Source organism: Microcaecilia unicolor, chromosome 5 (assembly GCF_901765095.1).
Source record: "Microcaecilia unicolor chromosome 5, aMicUni1.1, whole genome shotgun sequence".
Lineage (NCBI taxonomy): Eukaryota > Metazoa > Chordata > Amphibia > Gymnophiona > Siphonopidae > Microcaecilia > Microcaecilia unicolor.
The window spans coordinates 292,067,567-292,089,467 of NC_044035.1; the positions used below are offsets into that span (position 1 = coordinate 292,067,567).

Sequence of the window (21,901 nt, forward strand, 5' to 3'; positions counted from 1 at the left end):
GTTAGTCTCTAATCTCCCGTGAACGGGGAGGGGACAACAAAGGGTGTGGCTATATATCCAAAGTGCACAGAGATGGAATATAAGAGCAAAAAGTCAAAGAAAAGAAAAAAGCTTCAAAGAAGTTTCCCTCTAAAATACCAGTGCAGTTATACTGCTGCTCTGCCCAGCCCAGGTGGGGCAGGACATGATCAGAATTATCAATCAAATATGTACACATGGATAGAGTCAGGCCAGGGTAACACGCACATCCACAGAAAAAAAAAGGAATGTTTCTCTCCTTCGTCTACCAACTGATCAGTGAGGGTGAAGGTTTCTGGCTGTGGCAGAGGGATTCAGAGACAAAGCAGTACAAACATGAGTATGTCAGATAGGGCCAAAAGGTGAGGCCTTGGATACCTAGGGGAGAGGCTTCTAGAAAGCCCATTTCACAGCTATGTGAACCCAATTTCCACTGACAAAAGCAGGTTTGTGCCATTCTCCATCAGTAGTGTGCAATGTTGGTGGAATTGTGGGCAGATTGGCTCCTTCTAACATATATGGTGGGCATGCCTGAAGATCCAGGAAATTGGGGATGAGATTTTACAACTTCTGGAGACTATCACCAAAGTAAAAATTGTCAGTCAGATGGGATACTTGGTGCTAAACAGGATTATTCCAGCACTTAAAGAACTGCTAACATAAAAACATATATAGCAACTGCTTCCTTAACAATGGAGGCCAAATATTGGAAATATGAGAGGTGCCCCTGATCAGCTGAGTATTGTGTAAACCCAACACCAGAATAAGTTAGGGAGTCTTTTGGGGGCAGACAGCTAGAGTTGTACCGAATAGCATATTTGACTATTTAGCCGAATATGAATAATGGGCATTGAGCTTTAACATCAAACATATAAACGGCGAGTGACCGTACTCACTCGCAAATGCGCAGTAGAGATCTCCCTCTCTGCCCCGCCCCCGCGTCAATACGTGATGACGGGGGCGGGACAGAGAGGGAAGTCTCTACTGGCATGCTGCAGACGTCGGAACCGCTCCCCCCCTCCCCCGGAGTCGCCGCCGCCCCTCCATCTGGCCCGAGCACTGTGAACTTACATCACCATGCAGCAGCAGGCACATCAGCAAAGCTGCCGTCGGGCTTCCTTCTCTGCCTTTGTCCCGCCCTCACCGACATTACGTCACACGAGGGCGGGACACAGGCAGAGAAGGAAGCCCGCCCTGACGGCAGCTTTGCTGATGTGCCTGCTGCTGCGTGCTGAATGATGTAAGTTTACAGTGCTGCTCGGGCCGGGTGGAGGGGCGGCGGCGGCGACTCCGGGGGAGGCGGTGTGGCGCCGACCTCGGGGGGGGGGGGGCTCGGAACCCCCCCATTCCAAAAGTAGCCCGTTTTCACGGGCTCAACGGCTAGTAACAAATAAAAAATGAAGCAATGTAAAATTAGAGAGGAAGTGTTTATTTCAGTAGGATTTAGCACAGTAGAGCACCAGATTATTCGTATTCGAATTAAAATCCCTATTCAACTGAATACAAATAATGTGTTCAGGGCCATATTGAATCGAATACAAATATTCGGTACAGCCCTATTGACAGCAAATTATTTCAGATTAGGATGGAATGGGATTTGACAGAACTTCAGGATATGCAGAGAGTTACATGAAGTGTTGGACCAGTCACTAGGAGTTAGGTGAAGCTTTGCAATTTGGCTCCCCTCACATGGAGAATATGCCTGGCTCTGCCCGAGACTCTGCTGCTGCAGCCCAGCCAAACCCCAGACACACCCCTCCTGTGGAGGTCACAGTGGGCTACTCAGAAGTGGATCACTTCCAACAGTGCACACCAAAGTGTGTCAGTCCTCCGAGAGGTTCTTAATGAGTTTAATGTGCAGTCACAGGTTGGAGTGGGATTTTGCAGTGGGGGTTTTTTGGTTAGGGGGAGGCATTTACCTTGTTTTCCCAAGTCCCTTTGTAAGAGAGTGGGGTGGGTTAAGCAGTGAGAAGATAGATTATATTGAAATATGTTTTTATAATTTGTGGGTTTTGTATTGTATTGATTTGTGCAATGGTGTAACCTTTGTAACTTTGTGTTTATTGATTTGTACTGGCTGTTCAGACTTTTGGTGAAAGAGGGGGGTGGACAATGCTGTTATGGAGTTTATTTATTGTTCTGTATTAAGTAGTAATATTATTTTAAGAAGCTTTATATCTGTGTTTTGATTATGTATTTTTAAAGACTTTGTTTAGACATTTGCTCTGCGGTAAATCACACTGGGTAAGATAGCACTAACAGTGTTTAAGAAATTATAGCCCTTAGATACACTGCAGAAGGTTGTTAGATTAGAATACAGCCTATACCATTCTGCTGCTGATGTGACAGTGGAGAGGAGGCTGACAGCGCCTGATAAGTTTGGTGTCAGCTACAGACTAGAGGCCACATCCAGGTAAGTAATTGGAGCAGGCCCACTCCTTAGGTTGCATGGTCCGAGAAAGTGGCCATTCAATCTTGTAGAAATAACATAGGATAATTTAAAAGCATACCTAAGAATCTGTAATATTCACTTTATGTACCTTCTGCTGTTTTTCCCTAGGGCAATCATCACAGTAAGTATGAATATTTTCTGATTTTTGCCTTCCTAGTCTTTCTCTATACTCCAAAGAGGATTAGATAGGGAAAAATATTACAAACGTGATATGGAGAGAGGATTATGCACACTATACAGAATATTACTTATAGTGTATAGACAAGCAGGATTTAATAAGACATACAGTAGGGTGATGTCATTGAAGGGTATCAGGATGGAACAGGTTTATCAGAGATTAGAACTAAAGTCCTTCCCACACGCAGTGGTCTCCTTAGTCCTCATTTTGAATGTGAAACAAAGCTGTCTCAACTTTCTGGAGAGCTGTTTATTGACATTTTCATAATGTTTCAGTTTCTCTTTCATTTCATTTTATTTCTCTTGTGAAAAAAAATTAATGTTTTCATTTTAGTCCACATTTCAACAGCTGCAGACCCTCAGCACAGACCAAACTAGCACCTACGTTTACTAAGGTGCGCTATGGGCGCGTTAGTGTTTTTAACACACGTAAATGGTTTACACGCGTTAAATGCTAACATGCCCATAGAAATGTATAGGCATGTTAGCGTTTAATGCGCCTTAAATTTAAATGTGAGTTAGAAATGCTAACACACCTTAGTAAACATACCCCTAGGTTTCCAGCCATACCTAACCTGGAGATCACAAACTTTGACACCCATTCTTGTTTTCACTACACACGCATGGAACTTTACACTAGTTCTAAGCTCTGGGAGAGCTAGTCCATCTGGTGCCATCCAATGACATCACCCACTTGTGTGCCTGATTAATCCTGCCATCCACAAAGGACACCTGTTAGATTTAGGCAACTTATTTTTATGTACACAGTTAATGATGAAAATACTGCACATGCTAGGGGAAGTTTTACCCACAGTAGCAGCAAAGTTCAACCTTGACTTCTCTTTACTCATCTGTTGTTCAGGATATCTCAACGAATGTGTGAAACATCCACATAAATTCATGTGGTTCATAAACCAACATGTGATTATTATATATGTCTTACAAATTAAGCCATCTCTGACCACCACTGATGGAGTGCACACTGCAGTAGCTCCATACCCCTAGAGAAAAACAGTGGCATAGTCACAGGTGGGCTCAGGCCCACCCAGCAGTGGTGCACATTTAACATCACTGTCGGTCCTGCATTTCCCTCCCTTAAGCGTCATTCCTGCATGAACAGGTTCCCCAGTAGTAGCAGAAGCCTCCTTTCTGCCTCTGTTGCAACGTCCTGTTTCTGACTAGGCACCAGCGGGAAGTGGCAGAAAGTGGGTTTTCGGCTTAGGGGCAGGTAGAGGCAGCGTGTGGGAACTGCTGCCACTGTCAGGGATCTGTTTAAGCAAGAGCGATGCTTAAGAGAGACAGATGCAGGACCACGGGAGCCCAGCCTGCTCCCCTCCACGGTGCCGCTGCCGGGGACCCATTCATAGAAGGAGAGTTGTTAGGTGGGGTAGGGAAAGAGAGATGCTGTATGGGGAAGAATGATAGAGAATTGTTGGACATAGGATGGGGAGGGGAGAATTGTTGGACATAAGGGTGGAGAAGAGGGAGAGATGCTGCATGGATGGTGAGAGGGATGTGAGAGATGGAGAAATGTTGGCTTAAGGGTAAGAGGGGAGAGAGATGCTGCATGGAGGATGAGAGAGAGAAAATGTTGGACATAGGGGTGGAGGGGGAGGGGGAGAGGCTGCATGAAGGGCGAGAGAGGGAGAAATGTTGGACATAAGGGTGGATTGGAGAGGAGGGTGAGATGGTGTACAGGGAAGAGAGGCAGAAATGTTGAACAAGGTAGTGGACAGGAGGAAGGGAGAAAATGCTGCATGGGGAGGGGGAAGAGAGATTTTAGACACAAGAGAGGGAAAGAGAGATGGTGGATAATAGGAGAGGGAGAGATTTTAGACACAGGGGTAGATGAGAGGGAAGGAGAAAGACACAGGAGGTGGAGAAGGGAGAAAGAGGGAAATGTTGGATCCAGGAGCAGAAGGAAGTGATGGAGAGAAGCCAGATAGTGGAAGTGAGAGAGAGAAATGCTGGAGAAATGGGGGAGCAAGCAGGAGGGAAGAGAGAAAGGACAGGAATATGTCAGGCTATGAAGGGAGAGAAAGAGGGAACAGCTGCTGGGCTAGAAGGGTGGAGGGGATGGTGAAACCATGTGGGAGAGGGCCATGAGGGGGTGGCAAGGAAATGAATTAGGATAGTGATTACAGAGAGTAGCAATATGATAATGGGGATGAGATTAAAGATAAAAGAGAATGGAGGGCTGATGAAGGTTTGAGATGGGTAATGGGGAGAGCTAGTGAGGGAGAGAAGATGGAAATTTGATAGGTGACTAAAAAGTAAAAAGGAAGAAAAGGTGATAGAGGGTGAAATTTGAGTTGACACAGAAAAGAAAAGAAAAGAAAAGAAAAAAAGAAAGAGCTAAAAAGGAACGATCAATCTGTCAGAGGAGGTGTAATGAGGGAATAGACAGGAGAGAGGAAAAAAGACAGCAGCTGCTCGAAGGAGAATTAGCAGACAGGAAAGCAGAAAAGAGCAACTTGAGCCAACATAATGGAAAAATAAAATGTCCAGACTACAAAGGTAGAAAAAAAGAATATTATTTTGAATGCTTTAAATGGAATATGTTAGCTTTGGGAAATGTGCATGGTAAATATCTTTGTATTATGTTCAGTAGGAAAGGAAATTTTTGTTAAATATTTTTATTTCTAATTTGTAATCCCTTGTACTGTATTTGGTGAGAGTCTGGCAGTGTGTTGATCGTCTCTACAGTTCTGTAATCCAAATTCTCAGATAAGTGAACTGGTCGCTGTTTTATCATCTTTAAAAAAAATATTTGTTGCAGAAGTGCATTTTTATGTAAAAGATAAAATAAGACATTGGATGCAAATGATAATTAGAGAGCTTCTGATCTAGAATAGCTGTGCACTATAGGAGTTCCAATAGTTTATTTATTTATTTGTTTGTTGCATTTGTATCCCACATTTTCCCTCCTACGTGCAGGCTCAATGTGGCTTACATAGTACTGTGATGGCGAATGCCAGTTCTGGTATGAGAAATACAGAGTGGTAATTGCGTTAAATCATGGTGAATTAGGTGGTTAAGGAGGAAGAATTAAGTGCCAGGTCCGGGTGTTTAGGTTGGATCCTTATGGTATGCCTTCTTGAACAGATTGGTCTTTAATGATTTCCGAAAGATTGTTAGTTCTTGCATTGTTTTCAAGATGTTTGGTAGTGCATTCCATAGTTGTGTGCTTATGTAGAAGAAGCTGGATGCATATGTTGATTTATATTTTAGTCCTTTGCAGCTTGGGTAGTGGAGATTTAGGTATGTGCATGCTGAACATTTTGTGTTTCTGGTTGGTTAATCTATTAAGTAGTAGTAGTATTAGGTCTGCCATGTAGATCAGGGCCTCGCCATGAATAATTTTGTGAACCAGAGTGCAGATTTTGAATGCAATTCGTTCTTTGATTGGGAGTCAATGTGCAGTTTTTCATGTACGGGTTTGGCGCTTTCGTATCTCGTTTTTCCAAATATGAGTCTGGCTGCGGTGTTTTGGGCTGTTTGAAGTTTCTTCATAATTTGTACTTTGCATCCGGCGTAGATTGCGTTGCAGTAGTCTAGATGACTTAGCACCATTGATTGTACCAAGCTGCGGAATATTTCCCTCGGGAAGAAAGGTTTTACTCGTTTGACTTTCCACATTGAGTGAGCCCACAAATAGGTGGGAAAATGTGGGATACAAATGCAATAAATAAATAAATAAATAAATTTGTTGTAATTTTCGCTTGGCTTTCTAGCGTAAGGTTTCGGTCGATGGTGACTCTGAGAATTTTCAGGCTGTCTGAGACAGGAAGAGTGTAATCTGGGGTGTTTATACTGGTTGGTTTGTTCGTATTGTATTGTGATGAGAGGATGAGACAGTGTGTTTTTTCTGCGTTGAGTTTTAGTTGAAATGCATCCGCTCATGAGTTCATGATTTGCAGGCTGAGTTCGATTTTGTTTGTGATTTCTGTTAGATCATGTTTAAACGGGATGTAAATCGTGACATTGTCTGCGTAGATGTATGATATATGATGCCTCGTTGTCTTTTAAAAATTAAACAAAAATGACATATGTTGATGCAATAAATTGATTCATAGTAGTGTGTTTGGTTAGTAAGCATTTTGGTATTGTTACCACATAGTGTGCAGTCCTGTGTGGTGTGATAGTAATGGCAGGTGGGGAAATTGTAGAGGAGGCAGAGAGGAAAGAGGTTCAGGGAGGGGGAACCCTCCTTTATTTTCTCACCTGGGCTCTAGCATGGCAAACATTGGTCCTGACCCTTGCTGTATAGCTGGTGGGGGATCACCAAGCATCCTCAGCTGTGGAATTCATCCAAAGACGACCAGAACTCCCTTCTCCCAAGCTATGTAGTTGATGACAGCATCCTTGAGCCACCGACAACTAAAGGTGTGTGGGGTGCCAACATCAGTGGCTTAGAGATGTTGCTGCTGCCTGCCAAGCTTGGTAAAAGGGAATTCTGACCACCTTCACAGAGAGTATAATTTATATTTTGAGGTGTGGGGCAGAGAAAGTTTGTGCCCACCCAAAATTGGCTGTCTGGCTATGCCACTGGAGAAAAGTGTTGCGAGATCAATGCCAGCCACAGCTGGACACTGACCTTTATCTAGGTTAAAGCAGATTAAATTTTTCAGCCTCTTCAGGAATGGAAAAATAAAGGGAAGACCAGAGAGTAGGAGAGCATCTACTGTATTGCAATAAAAGCGAAATTGACAGCTTGGGTAGGTCTTGTACCTGATCTGTTTCTATTTTTATTAGATAACATGAGTAGTATAGACACTTGTATGTTAACATGATTTTTCCAATTTATTGCATTTGATATACTGCAGTGGCCTTGGACTAGGCTTCTAAGCGGTTTACAAACTTAAAAATACAAGAAGACAGAGTAAAAGGGATTAAATGAAGTAGAGAAAAGGGTGCAGAAAGGCAGGTGGATTAGGAGGAAGAACCGAGATAGTCCAGGAAGAGGTGAGTTTTGAGTAGCTGTTCGAAGGCAGTGAGTCAGTTGATTCATAATGTAAAGTAGCAGTTCATTCCATAGTTTGGTGATGTAAGGCAGTTTCCTATGACATGGTTAGAGAAAGAGAGCTGATAGTGAAGGGAGGTGATTCCATGTACCCCCCACACTTATTAAAAATGAAATGTGTTCATAAACTTGTCATTCAATTGACATAAACCTCCTCTCTGCTCCTGTGGTGTACTGGTTACACCCCTGGAAACTGTGTGCCAAAAAATGTCACTTAATGCTTAAGATTTACTACAGCTTTATTTTTTTATTAAATAGAACAGAATTTCAACATAATGTAGAAGTATTTCAATACAACAATATAATGAGGCTTCTTATTCCAAATGCCTTTTGGGAGCAAACTGCTCAGGCTATATGCCCTGTTCCCCTCTCACATGTGGCTGCCATGGAGATTCTGTATCCAAACTAGTACGCTGACACTCTTTCACTGCAGCATAAGAATCAAAGTTTTGTTGTAGTATAATCTTTGTGTCTGTATTTTTTATTTCTCTCTTGTCTGGCCCCTGTGGATGACTCTCTTCCTGTTATCCTCCATCCTTTAAAGTGCACCCCTCCTCTGCAAACATCCCCTTAGCTCCTCTCTCTCCCCCATAATGTCTTCTATAGACTTTCTCCCCCAATTCTACTACTACTACTATTTAGCATTTCTATAGCGCTACAAGGCGTACGCAGCGCTGCACAAACATAGAAGAAAGACAGTCGCTGCTCAAAGAGCTTACAATCTAATAGACAAAAAAAAAATAAAGTAATCAAATCAATGTGAACGGGAAGGAAGAGAGGAGGGTAGGTGGAGGCGAGTGGTTACGAGTCAAAAGCAATGTTAAAGAGGTGGGCTTTCAGTCTAGATTTAAAGGTGGCCAAGGATGGGGCAAGACGTAGGGGCTCAGGAAGTTTATTCCAGGCGTAGGGTGCAGCGAGACAGAAGGCGCGAAGTCTGGAGTTGGCAGTAGTGGAGAAGGGAACAGATAAGAAGGATTTATCCATGGAGCGGAGTGCACGGGAAGGACGAGTGTGGAGAGATACTGGGGAGCAGCAGAGTGAGTACATTTATAGGTTAGTAGAAGAAGTTTGAACAGGATGCGAAAACGGAGAGGGGTAGTATGAGTAAAGCGACCCTGGCGGAAGACGAGACGGGCAGCAGAGTTTTGAACCGACTGGAGGAGGGAGAGGTGACTAAGTGGGAGGCCAGCAAGAAGCAGATTGCAGTAGTCTAAATGAGAGGTGACAAGGGTGTGGATGAGGGTTTTGGTAGAGTGCTCGGAAAGAAAGGGGCGGATTTTACGGATGTTGTAAAGAAAGAAACGACAGGTCTTGGCAATCTGCTGGATATGAGCAGAGAAGGAGAGAGAAGAGTCAAAGATGACCCCAAGGTTTTGAGCTGAGGAGACAGGGAGAATGAGAGAGCCATCAACAGAAATAGAAAACGGGGGGAGCGGGGAGGTGGACACAATTCTGTGTCTATTCCTTATCTCTTAAGCTGCTAGCACTCCTCCTTCTGTCACATATGGCTGTCTTAGTGCGAGGCTGTTCTCAGGTTCTAGAGAACAGCACAGGACTCAAGCATCTTGAAACTCACATGTTGAGAGGGAGACGTGATGCAGGGAGAAGACTGTGCAATTCTTCTTTACCTAGGGCAGTGGTTCCCAAACCTGATCCTGGAGACACCCCAGCCAATCAGGTTTTTGGGATATCCACAATGAACATTCATGAGAGATATTTGCATGTACTGCCTCCACTGCATGCGGATCTCTCTCATGAATATTCATTGTGGATATCCCAAAAACCTGACTGGGTGGGGTGCCTACAGGATCAGGTTTGGGAACCTCTGACCTAGGGACCAGTTCCAGGTACGTTTCAAGCCACAGGGGAGATCCCCCAACTACTTATTACCACAGCTGCTTCTTCTAGGTGGACCCTGCCTAAAAAAATATGAGATTATGTGCACACTCTGTTCTGTTAGCACACAGTCATGCAATTCCTCAGGAGTAACTAGTGTATCTTTATAAGCATTTTTAACATGAATGGGTGCAGACAAGGAATATCAGGTGAAATAACTCTCTTCTCGTCAACAGAAAAGCCAGATCAGCTTATAAATCTGCACCACCTAAAGAAAGTGTGAGTATTCTATTCAATTTTGAAATTGTTGTCATTCTATGGAAAATAGGCATTTGTAGGCATATGTCAAAGATTAATTTATATTGTGTAGGTTCTCTATAATTTTATGCCATATACCAACAGCTGTCTTGCAGTATTAGGGCACTGCACCTCACAAGAGGCTGCTCTGCAAACTGAACAGCCTGGTGCCGAGTTAGAATTTGGTTGATGTAGGACAGTGGTGGTATGACGTTCATTGGTCCTGGAGCTGCAAGTAATATTTGCAGGAAGATTAATAGTAAACTTTGTCTTTTTGTAGAGGACATACAGATCTGCAAGTGTCCACACAAGAAAGTAGGCAGGAGATGTTAAAGGAGTAGTCAGATGCAGGAGTGGACTGACCATCTGGGCAACCGGGCAGTGCCTGAGGGCACAAATGTACCACTTAATAGCTTCATTGCATGTCCCCTAGCCCTAGTATTTTTGGAAAGAACAAGCAATTAACATCTACTAGTTCAACTGCACGTAGTACCTTACAGACCTCTATCATAGCTCCCTTCAGCAATCTCTTCTCCAAGCTGAAAGAGCACTAGCTGGTTTAGTCTTTCCTCATAGGGAAGTCGTCCCATCCCCTTATTTACTTAAAACTTTCTTATATGCCTCCTATGTACAAATCTAGGCGGCTTACAGTAATACATACATAATAAATGTTGTCAATGTACAAGAACATAATTATAACATCAAAAATAAATAACTCATTCTTATAACGTCAGCAATATGCCTATTGAAAGAAATGGGCTTTTAACTACCTTTGAAACAAAGCTAAAGCCTCCATATGTTGCAAGTCTGATAGCAAAATTCCAATGTTAAGTCAGACCTGCAGTCATGAAAATTGATTCCCAATGTATGTATTTTGTAACAGAATCTGGGCGCCCAACTGCCATTATAGAATTCACACTCAGTGTGCTGCATTTTGACACCTAACTTTTGGTGTCCTTCCATTTATAAAATACTAGCAGAGCAGGGCAAATATATGGGTTTATTTAAGGCCTGGCCACTTAAAATAGCCATTGAGCTTGGGTAAAGGCTCATGCCTGGATTACTACAATGTATGTATGTGTTTGAGCATTCTATACATGTGTACCTGTGTGCCCAACCCAGAATCCACCCTTCTGTACACACACCTTCAAGCTATGCACCGTCGCATTTTAGAAATATTGGTATTTAGGTATTCTTGTCATTTACACAAACACATTCTTGGGCACTCTTTATAGAAGTACCCCTATTGGTGGAAACTCTAAGTCAAGCCAAACTACAGCTGCCACAAAGGGATTGCACATAGAATCAATTCTCTAACATTAGGGTGTACCTAAGCCATTACAGAATACTAGCGCAAACCAGCCTTGCTGTGCCCAATATCTAAGTGCAACTGCTTATGCCATGCTAAAGGCAGGCATATGTTGCCTTTCATAAATATGCCTTGCAGTGCAGGCAACTCAAAACTATTCTATACGTTGTGTGTGTTGCTAGACGCAACACCTAGCTCCACCCACAGATATGGCCTACAGCAGTTACACACTAAGCAATGTGTGCACTATGTTTACAGAATAGCACCTAGCACTTGTATTTGCCAATCACCCATGTAAGTGCTAGTATGCTGTAAACATGGGGGAAGCTACTGCTTGCCCTGGGATTGGTAGCATGGAATGGTGCTAATTGGGTTTCTGCTAGGTACTTGTGACCTGGATTGGCCACTGTTGGAAGCAAGATACTGTGCTAGATGGACCATTGGCCAGACGCAGTATGGCTATTCTTGTTTTTATGACATTTTGGCATGCAATTGCCACCTTATAAAGTTGTCCTTATTGTGGCCAGTGCTGGAAATTATAGAGATCTTTTAGAAGCTTTGCATAGCAGTTGTATATTTAAATGTTGTGTTTACACAATTACATGGTCCTAGAGGAGGAGTTCTTTGATTGTAGAAAAGACTTTATGTACATGAGTATACTAGCGCCACACAGTTTTGAAGAGGGCATGTTCTGGACATTGTTTGGGCCTCAAAAGCATGAGTTTCTTATTTTGCAACAGCAGTACATATATATATATATATATATATATATATATACTGCTGAAGTGTGTGTGTATATATATATATATATATACACACACACTTCAGCTTTGCCTACTGGCATTTACACTATGTCTGACTCATGCCCAAGAGTACCTGGTCTTTGGAATCAACTGTGTTTACCTTGCTGGTGTTTAAAACAAAAAAAAAATTTGTAACTTACCTCCTTAACTGGCTCCTATTGGATGGCTAGTGTTGTGCAATCTGCTATTTTCATGTTCAAACAATGCTGTGGGCTGTTTCCACTGAATGCACATTTATTTTTGCATGGCCTTACATATGTCACAAAAGGTGCCATATTTAGTAAGCCCTTTTTGACGATACCTTGTCTATCTTGAACAGCTAAGTTGCCAGTCTCTTTACCTACTTAGACAATGTTTACAAAACCAGGTTTAACATTTGAGATGCTGTAGCTGAAAATATTTTCTCATGTAAATAGTAGTGGATAGAAAGACAGCCTTGCATACCAGATGCTACAACAAGGGTAGGCAACCTCAGTTCTTGAGGGCTGCAACTCAGGTGGGTTTTCTGGATTTCCCCAACAAGTATGTGTGAGAGTTCATTACACTGCCTCCATTGTAGAATAGAGGATTTCTACAGCAAAGATGTAGAGGAAAACCCAAAGAGCAACTGTGGTTTATGACATCCACAAGAAATAAATTTCATCTATTCATTTAGAAAACATATTTATCCAGAGTGGTATATAATCATAAGACAGGTCATATCTGCCTTTAGCAATGCAATATCACACCTGAAAAACAGTAGGACACCGGGGAAGCTTGTTAGTAGAGTTTTCCAAATTTGCAACTGAAAGCTCTGTATTTACCAAATTTATGCACTCTCACCATTTTAACTTAACATAGTCGTCAGTTTCTGACATTTTTTTTCCCTTTGTTCTTTAACACAGGATTTCAAACACACAAAGTCCTTTGTTATATAGTTGAAGAATTCTGTCCTGGTGGAGGATGGGATTTCGTTTCAGCTTCATGCCTTGTGCATATGAGATCGCCTCTAAGTGCCAGGAACAGTAAAGATGTAGAGAGACAGCACTGCTGTAGAAGACTACCGTGAAGTGTCTTTCCTATAGTGCAGCCATCTCCATCCTGTATGAGCATTCCAGTCCTTCGAACAAAGAATCGGCAAGTTCCTCCTGCTGGGATAAATATCTCAGACCTGTGCATGGAAAAATTGTATTTCCTGAGAGGATGAGAACAGCTCAATCACGTCCAGCATTGTGGAGCTCATTAATACCAACCCCCTTTTGTGTTTAAAAAGTCTATAACTAGTTTTAAAATTCAGGTATGAGAGGCCCGGAGGTCATGAATTTTCCAGTCTACGCAAAAATATGTGTTTAAAGCCTTTCTAATCAAAATGGCTCATTACAGTACATAATAATTTAGTATACACTGAAATAAAATATAATTTGATATTCACAATTTAAAAAAAATCATCCTCCCCAAACTCTCTAATAACTGAAAATATTTATCATAAAACACATCATGAGTCAGCTAACCAAACTCCTTGTGCATATTCTCAGCAAAATCTCTAGCACATGGGCAAGGGTACATCAAATCAGCTTTAAAAAAAAAAATCACAAATAAAATAAGAAATGGCAGGGAGAAGGCAGGCTCGTCAGTCCTTGGAGCTTTTTAACTGAAACAATCTCAGTCCTCGTCTGTGGTTGTGTATAAGATACTCTGAACCATATCATGAGACTTACTGTTTGTCCAGTATAAGACAAGTTTACTATAGACTAATTAAAAAAAAATGTAAATCCTTTTAGATTTCCAGGAAAGGACTGATTCCCCAATACAGATTCTGTACTTAAGAACCACTGCTTTTGTGATACACGAATTCAAGTAATTCAGCCACATTGACTGCTGCCTCTGTTCTACTACAGTATTAGTGTACACAAAAATACTGCTAACTTCTACATATGTGCTTAGAAAGAAACCAAATCTCCAAGCACAATGCACAAATGTTAACTTTTTTTTTTAATGTAACATTTAATTTGCATGTGGCACTCAAATCACACTGTCCCCTTCACCTATTGTGATGAATAGAATCCCACCCCCATAAAATTCTGATGCTGTGTGTACAGAAGAAGAATCACAGGGTAAGGAGATCTGTGTAAGTGCTGGGTTTACACATACTTATAACAGGGGGGAAAACAAAACAAACATTTACTAATGGAATTATCAGAATAAAGAAATTATGTCTAAGCACCTTGCTGTAAATGATGTTAACAATTTGATTTTCCACATAAAATACTTTAGCTGCAACTGAAACTGTGTTAAATATAGACTATTTTTCTACCTGTTTAATTTTATATAAGAAAATATTAACTTACTTATAATGGTGTGACTACTCATCTCTACTTATATGAGCTATAGTAGGATTTGTTAATTTAAATAAAAGAGCACCTGATAAAAAGGCCCTGGATAGCCATATGTGAGAGGTTTGCATATTTACTCATGGTTTATGGCAACAATTAGTTTTAGAAGCACGGATCAGCTCTGAAACTCCTGTTTAATAAAAGCACAATTGTGATAAATTTTGATGAGCTGGCTTGCATTGTTAGGGATTCCACTGCAGGAGGATTCTTTACCTAGCTGCAATTTTCAGATAATTGCTAATTATGATTTTAAAAGACTCATTAAACAGGGGTAGTTATTAGCATGCATTAAGTAGCAATACCATGTGCTATTAGTCTAACACATGTTATTTTAGCGCAAGTTAGGTATCAGTGGAGATGCAAAGTGGCCTATTACACAAGCTGCATTATTTATTGAAGATAACATCAGCTCAAAACTGGTGTCTATCTTTCCTCCCTGGAAACATTTGGCCTGATGCTCCTAGGGGATCATGGCTGAAGAGACAACTTGCCTCTCTCCCCACAAAGTAGGCACGGATTCTCCTCCTACCTCTGCTATGTACTAGGGGTTTCCCAGACTTTGTATTGCTGAGACTAAGAGCACATGATATTCCCAGCTGCAACAATGCAAAATGGAATTTACAGAGCAAGTTACTAGCCTGAGGTACTGCAAGTTAGTGACTCCCATAGTATAAATATTACAAAGGTAAAAAGTTTTACCGGAGCTTAATAACCACCCTGCAAATGTTTCATAATGAGGAGTAAGAATGTTATATGGTATACGTGCTAGAAACAAGAAGTTATACAATGCGACTTACTTGTGCACCAGGATAGTCATGACTACAACTCTTTATACCATTTGCTATACACATAGAATACAAGGCAGGGTTTTCTTTCTAAGGAGAAATTAGGTTTTACCTGATCATTTTCTTTCCATTAGTCCTGGCCCCCATTCATTCTCCATCTCTCCCTGTGTGAACCAAGTGGAGCTAGAAAACTGAGCTGAGCCATCTCTCTAAGCATCTAGTCCAGCTGCTCAGTATTTACATAGGTTAGCAAGTTGTTTAAGATTGTCTAACACTAACCAGATGAGCAAACATGTATGGACCTCTCATCTCTGGACAACTTGTAGAGAACAAGAGCTATGCAGGAAGCACCATGCAAGGTGACAGTCGTTCTTTGACCCATTACTTCACACAGGCTAAACCTCTCAGAAACCTCAGTTGGGCCTCTGGAATAGTGGAATGGACTAATAGAAAGAAAATTATCAGGTAAGACCTATTTTCTCCTTACATTACATAGCTTTCCACTATTCCAGAATCTGTAGGATATTCAAAAGCAATCCCTAGAGTGGGTGGGATCCTGGCACCAATAACTGGCTTCCAAGCGTGCTGCAGTGTCCACCCTGTAGTGCTTAGCAAAGACATGCAGTGTTGATCTTGTAGCTGCCGGAACAATAAGGAAGTCTGCATCAGGATGTCGCTGTACGCCTTGTAGAATGAGCCCGCAAGGCCTGAGGAGCATGCTTCTCCACAAGCAAATAAGCAGACACAGTAGCCTCCTTTAGCCATCTAGCAATTGTGGGCTTTGAAGCCACGAGGCCAAGCCTCTATTTACCAAAAAAGCACAAACAGTCGTTCCTTTTTACGTAACAGATTCATGACTTCCAGATATCTAATGAGGACTCTCCATGCGTCAAGAAGCTTCAAGGAAGAATACTGAGCCTCTTCATCCTCTCTGCGAAAGGATGAAACCAGAGGCTGAAAAGTGTGTCCATCCACCTGCTGGCGATAGAAAATACTGAAGAGCTGGACTGGATGCTAAGAGAGCTATGTCTCAGCTTGGCTTTCAGTTCTCTATCTCCATCTGCTGGTTGATGGACATAACAATCCCACAGGTTCTGGAATAGTGGGAAGCTACATAATAGAAATTTTATTTAAACATCTTAAAAAAAAAAAGCAGCAGTATGTCTTTTTCTAAGATTTTGGAAGTTTTTCCTAGTAGACGTGGAAACATTCTCTAAAAATGTGAAGTGTCAGCCAAAGGAAAAATCCTCCTCCTTCCCAAATCCTTTCCTTTTTTTTTCCACTTTTTTTGTTCTTTTTATTCCCTCTGCAGTATCTCCCCATGCTTAGCCCCTATTCATTTGCTCCCTCCTACCAGCCTCACCATGTCTCTTACCTGAGTCAACAGCAGTCCTAGCGAGCTCCAGCTTATTGACATCAGATTCCAAACTGCAGGCGCACCTTGGGTTTTTCCAGCCCCAAGTTCCTACCACAACCAAATTAAATAATTCAAAGTACTGCGCTCCTGACCACTGATAGAACCCCAAAGCCCTAAGCTACCAATTCATCTAAAGAATAAGGAGAAGTAGAGTAGGCTCAGGAAATTAAACCAAGAGTGCCAGGACACAAAACAGTAATCGCTCTGGCTTTGTTAGCATAGAGCTGGGCCTACTCTCCCTGCTTCTGACACCAATGTACTACCCTGCACGATTCTCTACATATGCAACTGAGCCCTGTAGCAAAATTTTGATTAGTTGTCCAAGGACACTACAGTGTAGGTTTTTTTTTGTGAAACCCAGACTGCAGACCCATTTGTGTGCTAGTTTTTGCAACATTCAGAGCTGAGTTACTTTCCTTGATAGTGCATCACTGCAGCCCATTGATTTTGAATATGATTTTGCACATAATTTTACTACTGGACAAAGCAAAAAAAAGAAAATGTACAAACATCCCTCTGCATGATAAAAACCAAAGCACTGTTTTGGATTTTAGAACGGAAAGGGATATTTCTGAATGTGACCTTTTTGTGTGTTACAAGCCTAGATAACCAATACTAGCATTTTAAGAAATGAAAAGTCAACAGATAACAGCTAAGACAGATTAGTGGTTAAATGATCTGTTCATTAGAATTTGAAAATTTACACATAAAAGAAAGGAAACCAAGCTGGAAATGATAAAATTTATTATACCACTATTGAACGTTCCAGAAACAAACATATGCAGGAGCCAAGGACATGGCAAAACTCAGGGTCCACAAACTTATTTTTGAGTGTCATCAAACTTGGGTTCTAGAAAAGGACAAAAATAATAATAATCATAAAGCATTAATGACAAGCTTACCATGCTTACAGAATATGCCGCATGCACTCCTCACAATATAAACCTATTCTCAGATAAGCTCTACTGTCAGTCACTCATCATGTTTGAGATTTCAGTAGTCATTTCTAACATTTTATGCAGAAGACTAATAGATTGTATTCAATTTAAAGTTCTCTCTGAACTCAAAATATTTAAGATGCGCATCCAACATATAGCTCACTTGAGAGTTTTAGCTAGCTCACATGAAGTATTACAGTCCTATCTGGTGGACACGAAGCCATAATTTCAGAAGTAATTCACACATTCTGAGAAATATAAATTATGCTATAACAGACTAAAATATTCAGGTGTTCCAATGTGACCCTGTATAAAAAATTAATGTGGCTCACACACACATACTTCTGATTAAATAACTCACTGTTGAAAACACTTGCAATGTCCCTGATGTAATACTGGCAGATAAGGACCACTTCATGCACCATTTTAATGGTCCTCTTTTGAGCTGTCCCTAATTTATCAATGTCGTTTTCTAGATGGGGTCTTCAGGACTGAACATAATGCACACTAGGGGGTCTAGAAACCTGTACAGAGACAGTATTACTTTCCTCTTCTCATCATAATGGAAGGCTCGTTATCCAAAGACACACATTATCCAAAAAGAAAAAAAAAGAAAAATTGGATTCGGTTTTTGTTCCATTATATGGAAAAACACCCATTAATCTGAAAATGGGTTTGGTTCACCTTTTCCTCTCTCATTATCTGGAATAAGCGTTGTCATAACCATTTTAGATAAAAGGTACACTCCATGTACTGATACACTTGCACCTGAAGAGAGAGATATTACAAACCTTCCCAATTGCTTTGTCATACTGACTGACTCTCTTTATGGTCATCAGCGACGCTGACCCCTTGGTCTCTCCCATTAGGTAACTGCTAGTTCTTCCCCTCCCCATCTACAAAACGACATTGATAAATTTAGATTTCTACACTCTAAATGTACAATTTGTACATTATTTTTTTTAAAGCAACTCTCACCAAACCTTTGATTATTCTTCCAGTCTTAAGATGAAAGACTTTTAATCTCCCATCCCACCTCCATCACTGCATATCTGTTCATCTGCTATTTTATATCATGTACAAATTGGCACACTTTCCCTTCTAACCTTTCCTCAATGCCAACATATACAGACATGGAAGAAGAATGGACTGAGGACTGATCTTTGTGACACCCAAGCTGGTTACTTTAGCAGAGTAAACCCCAGTGACTACCATGGCAAGTTATATTCTCAACCTAGTTTATCATTTTTGTGCCAAATCCCATTCTTGTGGGCTTTATCGAAATCCAGTTAAGATCACAAACTGCCTGTCCCCTTGCAATCTAGGAACTGGTCAACTCAAAGAAACATTCAGGAAAATCACTGAAGTTCCTTATTTTCTCTCACACTACTTTGGTGGTGGTAATTATTACCAGACAACTTTTAAAGAACATATATGTACAACGTCTAGATCTAAAATAACTTTCCAATACCCAATAACAGATAGCACCTTATTTTCCCCTAACCCAATATGATGACAAACATAAAATCTACAAGTACAATACATCTTTGGTTAGCATTAGGTTAGCGCCTATGAGACTTAATGTGCAACATACCCTCAAATTTAAAGTTTGGAAACTGAGTCAGGTCTCCTCCACCATAAAGCCGCTGAAGTTTGGCAATTTCTTCATTCATTTCTTTCTGAAACTCAGGGCCTGCTTCCACGGGACCCCCAGCCTTCCTGCAAGAATGCAAAACTGCTTAATAATATCATCTGAAAATACCTGTGCCAGTTACTAATACACAAGTCACTGTCTTGGTCTTTTAATGTCTTTATTACACAAGACATTCAAAATCTACTTCTAAATCAGATCATTACAGTGATAAACACACAAATACTTTAGCTGGTAAATTTCCAAATCCTAAAGTCTAAGGGCTCCTTTTACAATGCTGCACTAGGCTCACTGAATGCGAAGAAGCCCATTCTATTCCCATGGGTTTCTTCGCATTCAAAACACCCTAATCGGAAGTGCAGCTTTGTAAAAGAAGTCCTAAAACAAAGGCAAGCATATCAGACCCATTGGGGGTTATTCCCAGATTTGAGACCTCCAGGACCCACTAATTTGTGCCATGCAAGATCCACTGCACCTACAATAACCCAAGACAGATGTTTATTCATCCTATTCTTAAAAACCTTCAATGACAGACTGTATTGCCTTTGTCAAGTAACTTGCTTGTTAATGCTCTTTAGAATAGAACTTTCGGGCTAATTTTACTGTTCATTCTCACCCAGTGAGTATGGAAAATGATCAATATTGCACTTTTATACCTCTGTACTGGAATGCTATAATCATGTTTTCACTATTCATGGGAAGTAGGATCGTATGTGATTATCTTAAGGTGGCAAAACAGGTAGAAAAGGCGACAGTGAAAGCTAGAAGGATGCTTGAGTGCATAGGGAGAGGAAAGGCCAGTAAGAAAAAGGAGGTGATGATGTTCCTGTATAAGACTCTGGTGAGACCTCATTCTGGAGACTGCACTTTCAAAAAGATATAAAACAGGATGGAGTCGGTATAGAGGGTGGCTACTAAAATGGTCAGTGGTCTTCATCATTAAGCTTGTGGAGATAGATATCTATACTTTGGAAGAAAGGCAGGAGAGGGGAGATATGCTAGAGACATTTAAATACCTATGCAGCATAAATGCGCAGGAGGCGAGTCTTTCCATACAACGAGGGGGCCTAGGATGAAGATGAAAAGGGATAGACTCTGAAGTAACCTGAGGAAATAACAGTATCTGAATTCAAGAGAGCTTGGGAGAAGTACATAGGATCTCTAAGGGATAGATAGGGACAGCAGAAGGCCTACATTCTTCTATGTTTCTGTGTACATATGTTATAAACAAGCACCCTACATTTATCAAACTGTAAACAACCATTCTGGTGATAAATGTATTACAATGATAATTGCCTCTGCTTCACATATCACTAAGGCCTAGTTCACTTACCAGTCTCTCATGACCTCCCCTCTCTCATACACCCACACCCCTTCACCCCTGGGCTCAGTACATCTTCACATTTGGTCCCCTCAGACTGCTGCTACTTCTATCACCACAGAAGAAAGCAGCAGCTTGCCTACAGTTCACACTGTGCAATTTGACTCTCAGTATATTTGAGTTACGTGGTGTATGAACATCTATTTGGTCTCGATGTCTCAAAGTAGTGTAAAATATATATTTTTTAAACATTGAGGGGGTATGAAATCAACACCATGCTGATCCACCTAGGATAAAGCACTAAAGCAGATTTGGGTGTCTTAGCTTTCTATGCCCGATGGTGTTAATTAGTTCAAATCCCTTAGAGAATCTATGATGCCAAATAATGAAGTGTGCCTCAACTACACTAAGCCTTTTTTCATGTAAGTTTCACAGCACAGGCATCTGTGAATAAATAATGAGAGCCATCGTCTTTTGATGATGGCTCTCATTATTTAGTATTGGTGTGCACTCTTAAGTAAAACTTCTGAATAAAGTTATTAATGCAGTTAAACAGGTTCATAGGTTCTATTACATATATTATTCAGGTGGATTACTATTTCTTTCTTGTCTTATGCTTCCATACGCTTCTGCTCATACTCTTAGGTCAGCAACATTTATTGGTAGTTGTTTTCTTTAGGCACTTTCATTTAGATTCAATTTTTAGCAACCCTTTGGAATCACTTGCCAACATACTTGTGATTGGAAATGTTATTCTCCAAATTTAGGACAGGACTAAAAACATTTTTTTTCATAAGGGCCTTTAACTCAAAGAAAATTTCCCTCTTCTAAATTTATGGAGCAAGGTTCTAATAACTGGCAGAAGGTGAGGTATGGTCTAAACAGGCCTATGATGTTTGGACTTTGTATTTTTCTTAATTTGCTTAATAGATTTTTTCCCCTATGTTTTGTATAGAATTAACAGATGACATAAAACTGCTCCGATGTTTGTAATGATAGGCAGTATATCAAGTATTGAATAAACGTGAAAGGCTAATAGGAACAGAAAAACCATGATTTTCTTATAGTCAAGACAGAGAAAATTTAAAGCTGGGTCAGCAAGCATCGCTCTCCGTACTAAAGACCTTACCTTGCTTTACTTTTCTAAACTTGCCCATTTACTTACTGGCTCTTAGTGTTGTAGTCTCTGATCTTGTCTACAAAGAGCTTCTGTATTGGATCTAGTTCCTTGGTCTTATTAAACACAATGGCTGACAGTCCAATGTTCCTTCGCAAATGGATGGAGATTGTAGAGCGAAAGATGGAGGACAGCTGGAACAGGCGCTGGAGAATCATGATGTTGCTTCACTGTAAATAACAGATTACAGTGTGAGGTTTCTGCGGGGTTGTGAAGAATACCTCCAGTCTACTAAGTGGAGCTTTCAGTTAATGATGGTAAACATGACATGAATTGCTCATCTACTCTTTCAAAAAATACAAGGACTAAGGTGCACGCAAAGAAG

General features: G+C 40.9%; 2 protein-coding genes across 5 annotated transcripts in view; one reads left to right on the forward strand and one right to left on the reverse strand.

The window, feature by feature from the left end:
* JAM2 (junctional adhesion molecule 2) overlaps window positions 1-14,056 on the forward strand; it is a 98,940-nt gene extending 84,884 nt beyond the window's left edge. For both annotated transcript variants that reach the window (XM_030204266.1, XM_030204267.1), the window contains exons 8-10: window positions 2,579-2,591; window positions 9,743-9,785; window positions 12,800-14,056. In XM_030204266.1, the coding sequence (XP_030060126.1) occupies window positions 2,579-2,591; window positions 9,743-9,785; window positions 12,800-12,832 (89 nt within the window). In that variant the 3' untranslated portion in view covers window positions 12,833-14,056. The remainder of the gene's footprint in view (window positions 1-2,578; window positions 2,592-9,742; window positions 9,786-12,799) is intronic.
* A 3,160-nt stretch (window positions 14,057-17,216) lies between these two features.
* Window positions 17,217-21,901, reverse strand: part of ATP5PF (ATP synthase peripheral stalk subunit F6) — a 32,773-nt gene continuing 28,088 nt past the window's right edge. For all 3 annotated transcript variants that reach the window (XM_030204272.1, XM_030204271.1, XM_030204270.1), the window contains exons 2-4: window positions 21,565-21,746; window positions 19,022-19,146; window positions 17,217-17,339 (exon numbers count right to left, since the gene is read on the reverse strand). In XM_030204272.1, coding sequence (XP_030060132.1) covers window positions 17,311-17,339; window positions 19,022-19,146; window positions 21,565-21,734 — 324 coding nt within the window. In that variant the 5' untranslated portion in view covers window positions 21,735-21,746 and the 3' untranslated portion in view covers window positions 17,217-17,310. The remainder of the gene's footprint in view (window positions 17,340-19,021; window positions 19,147-21,564; window positions 21,747-21,901) is intronic.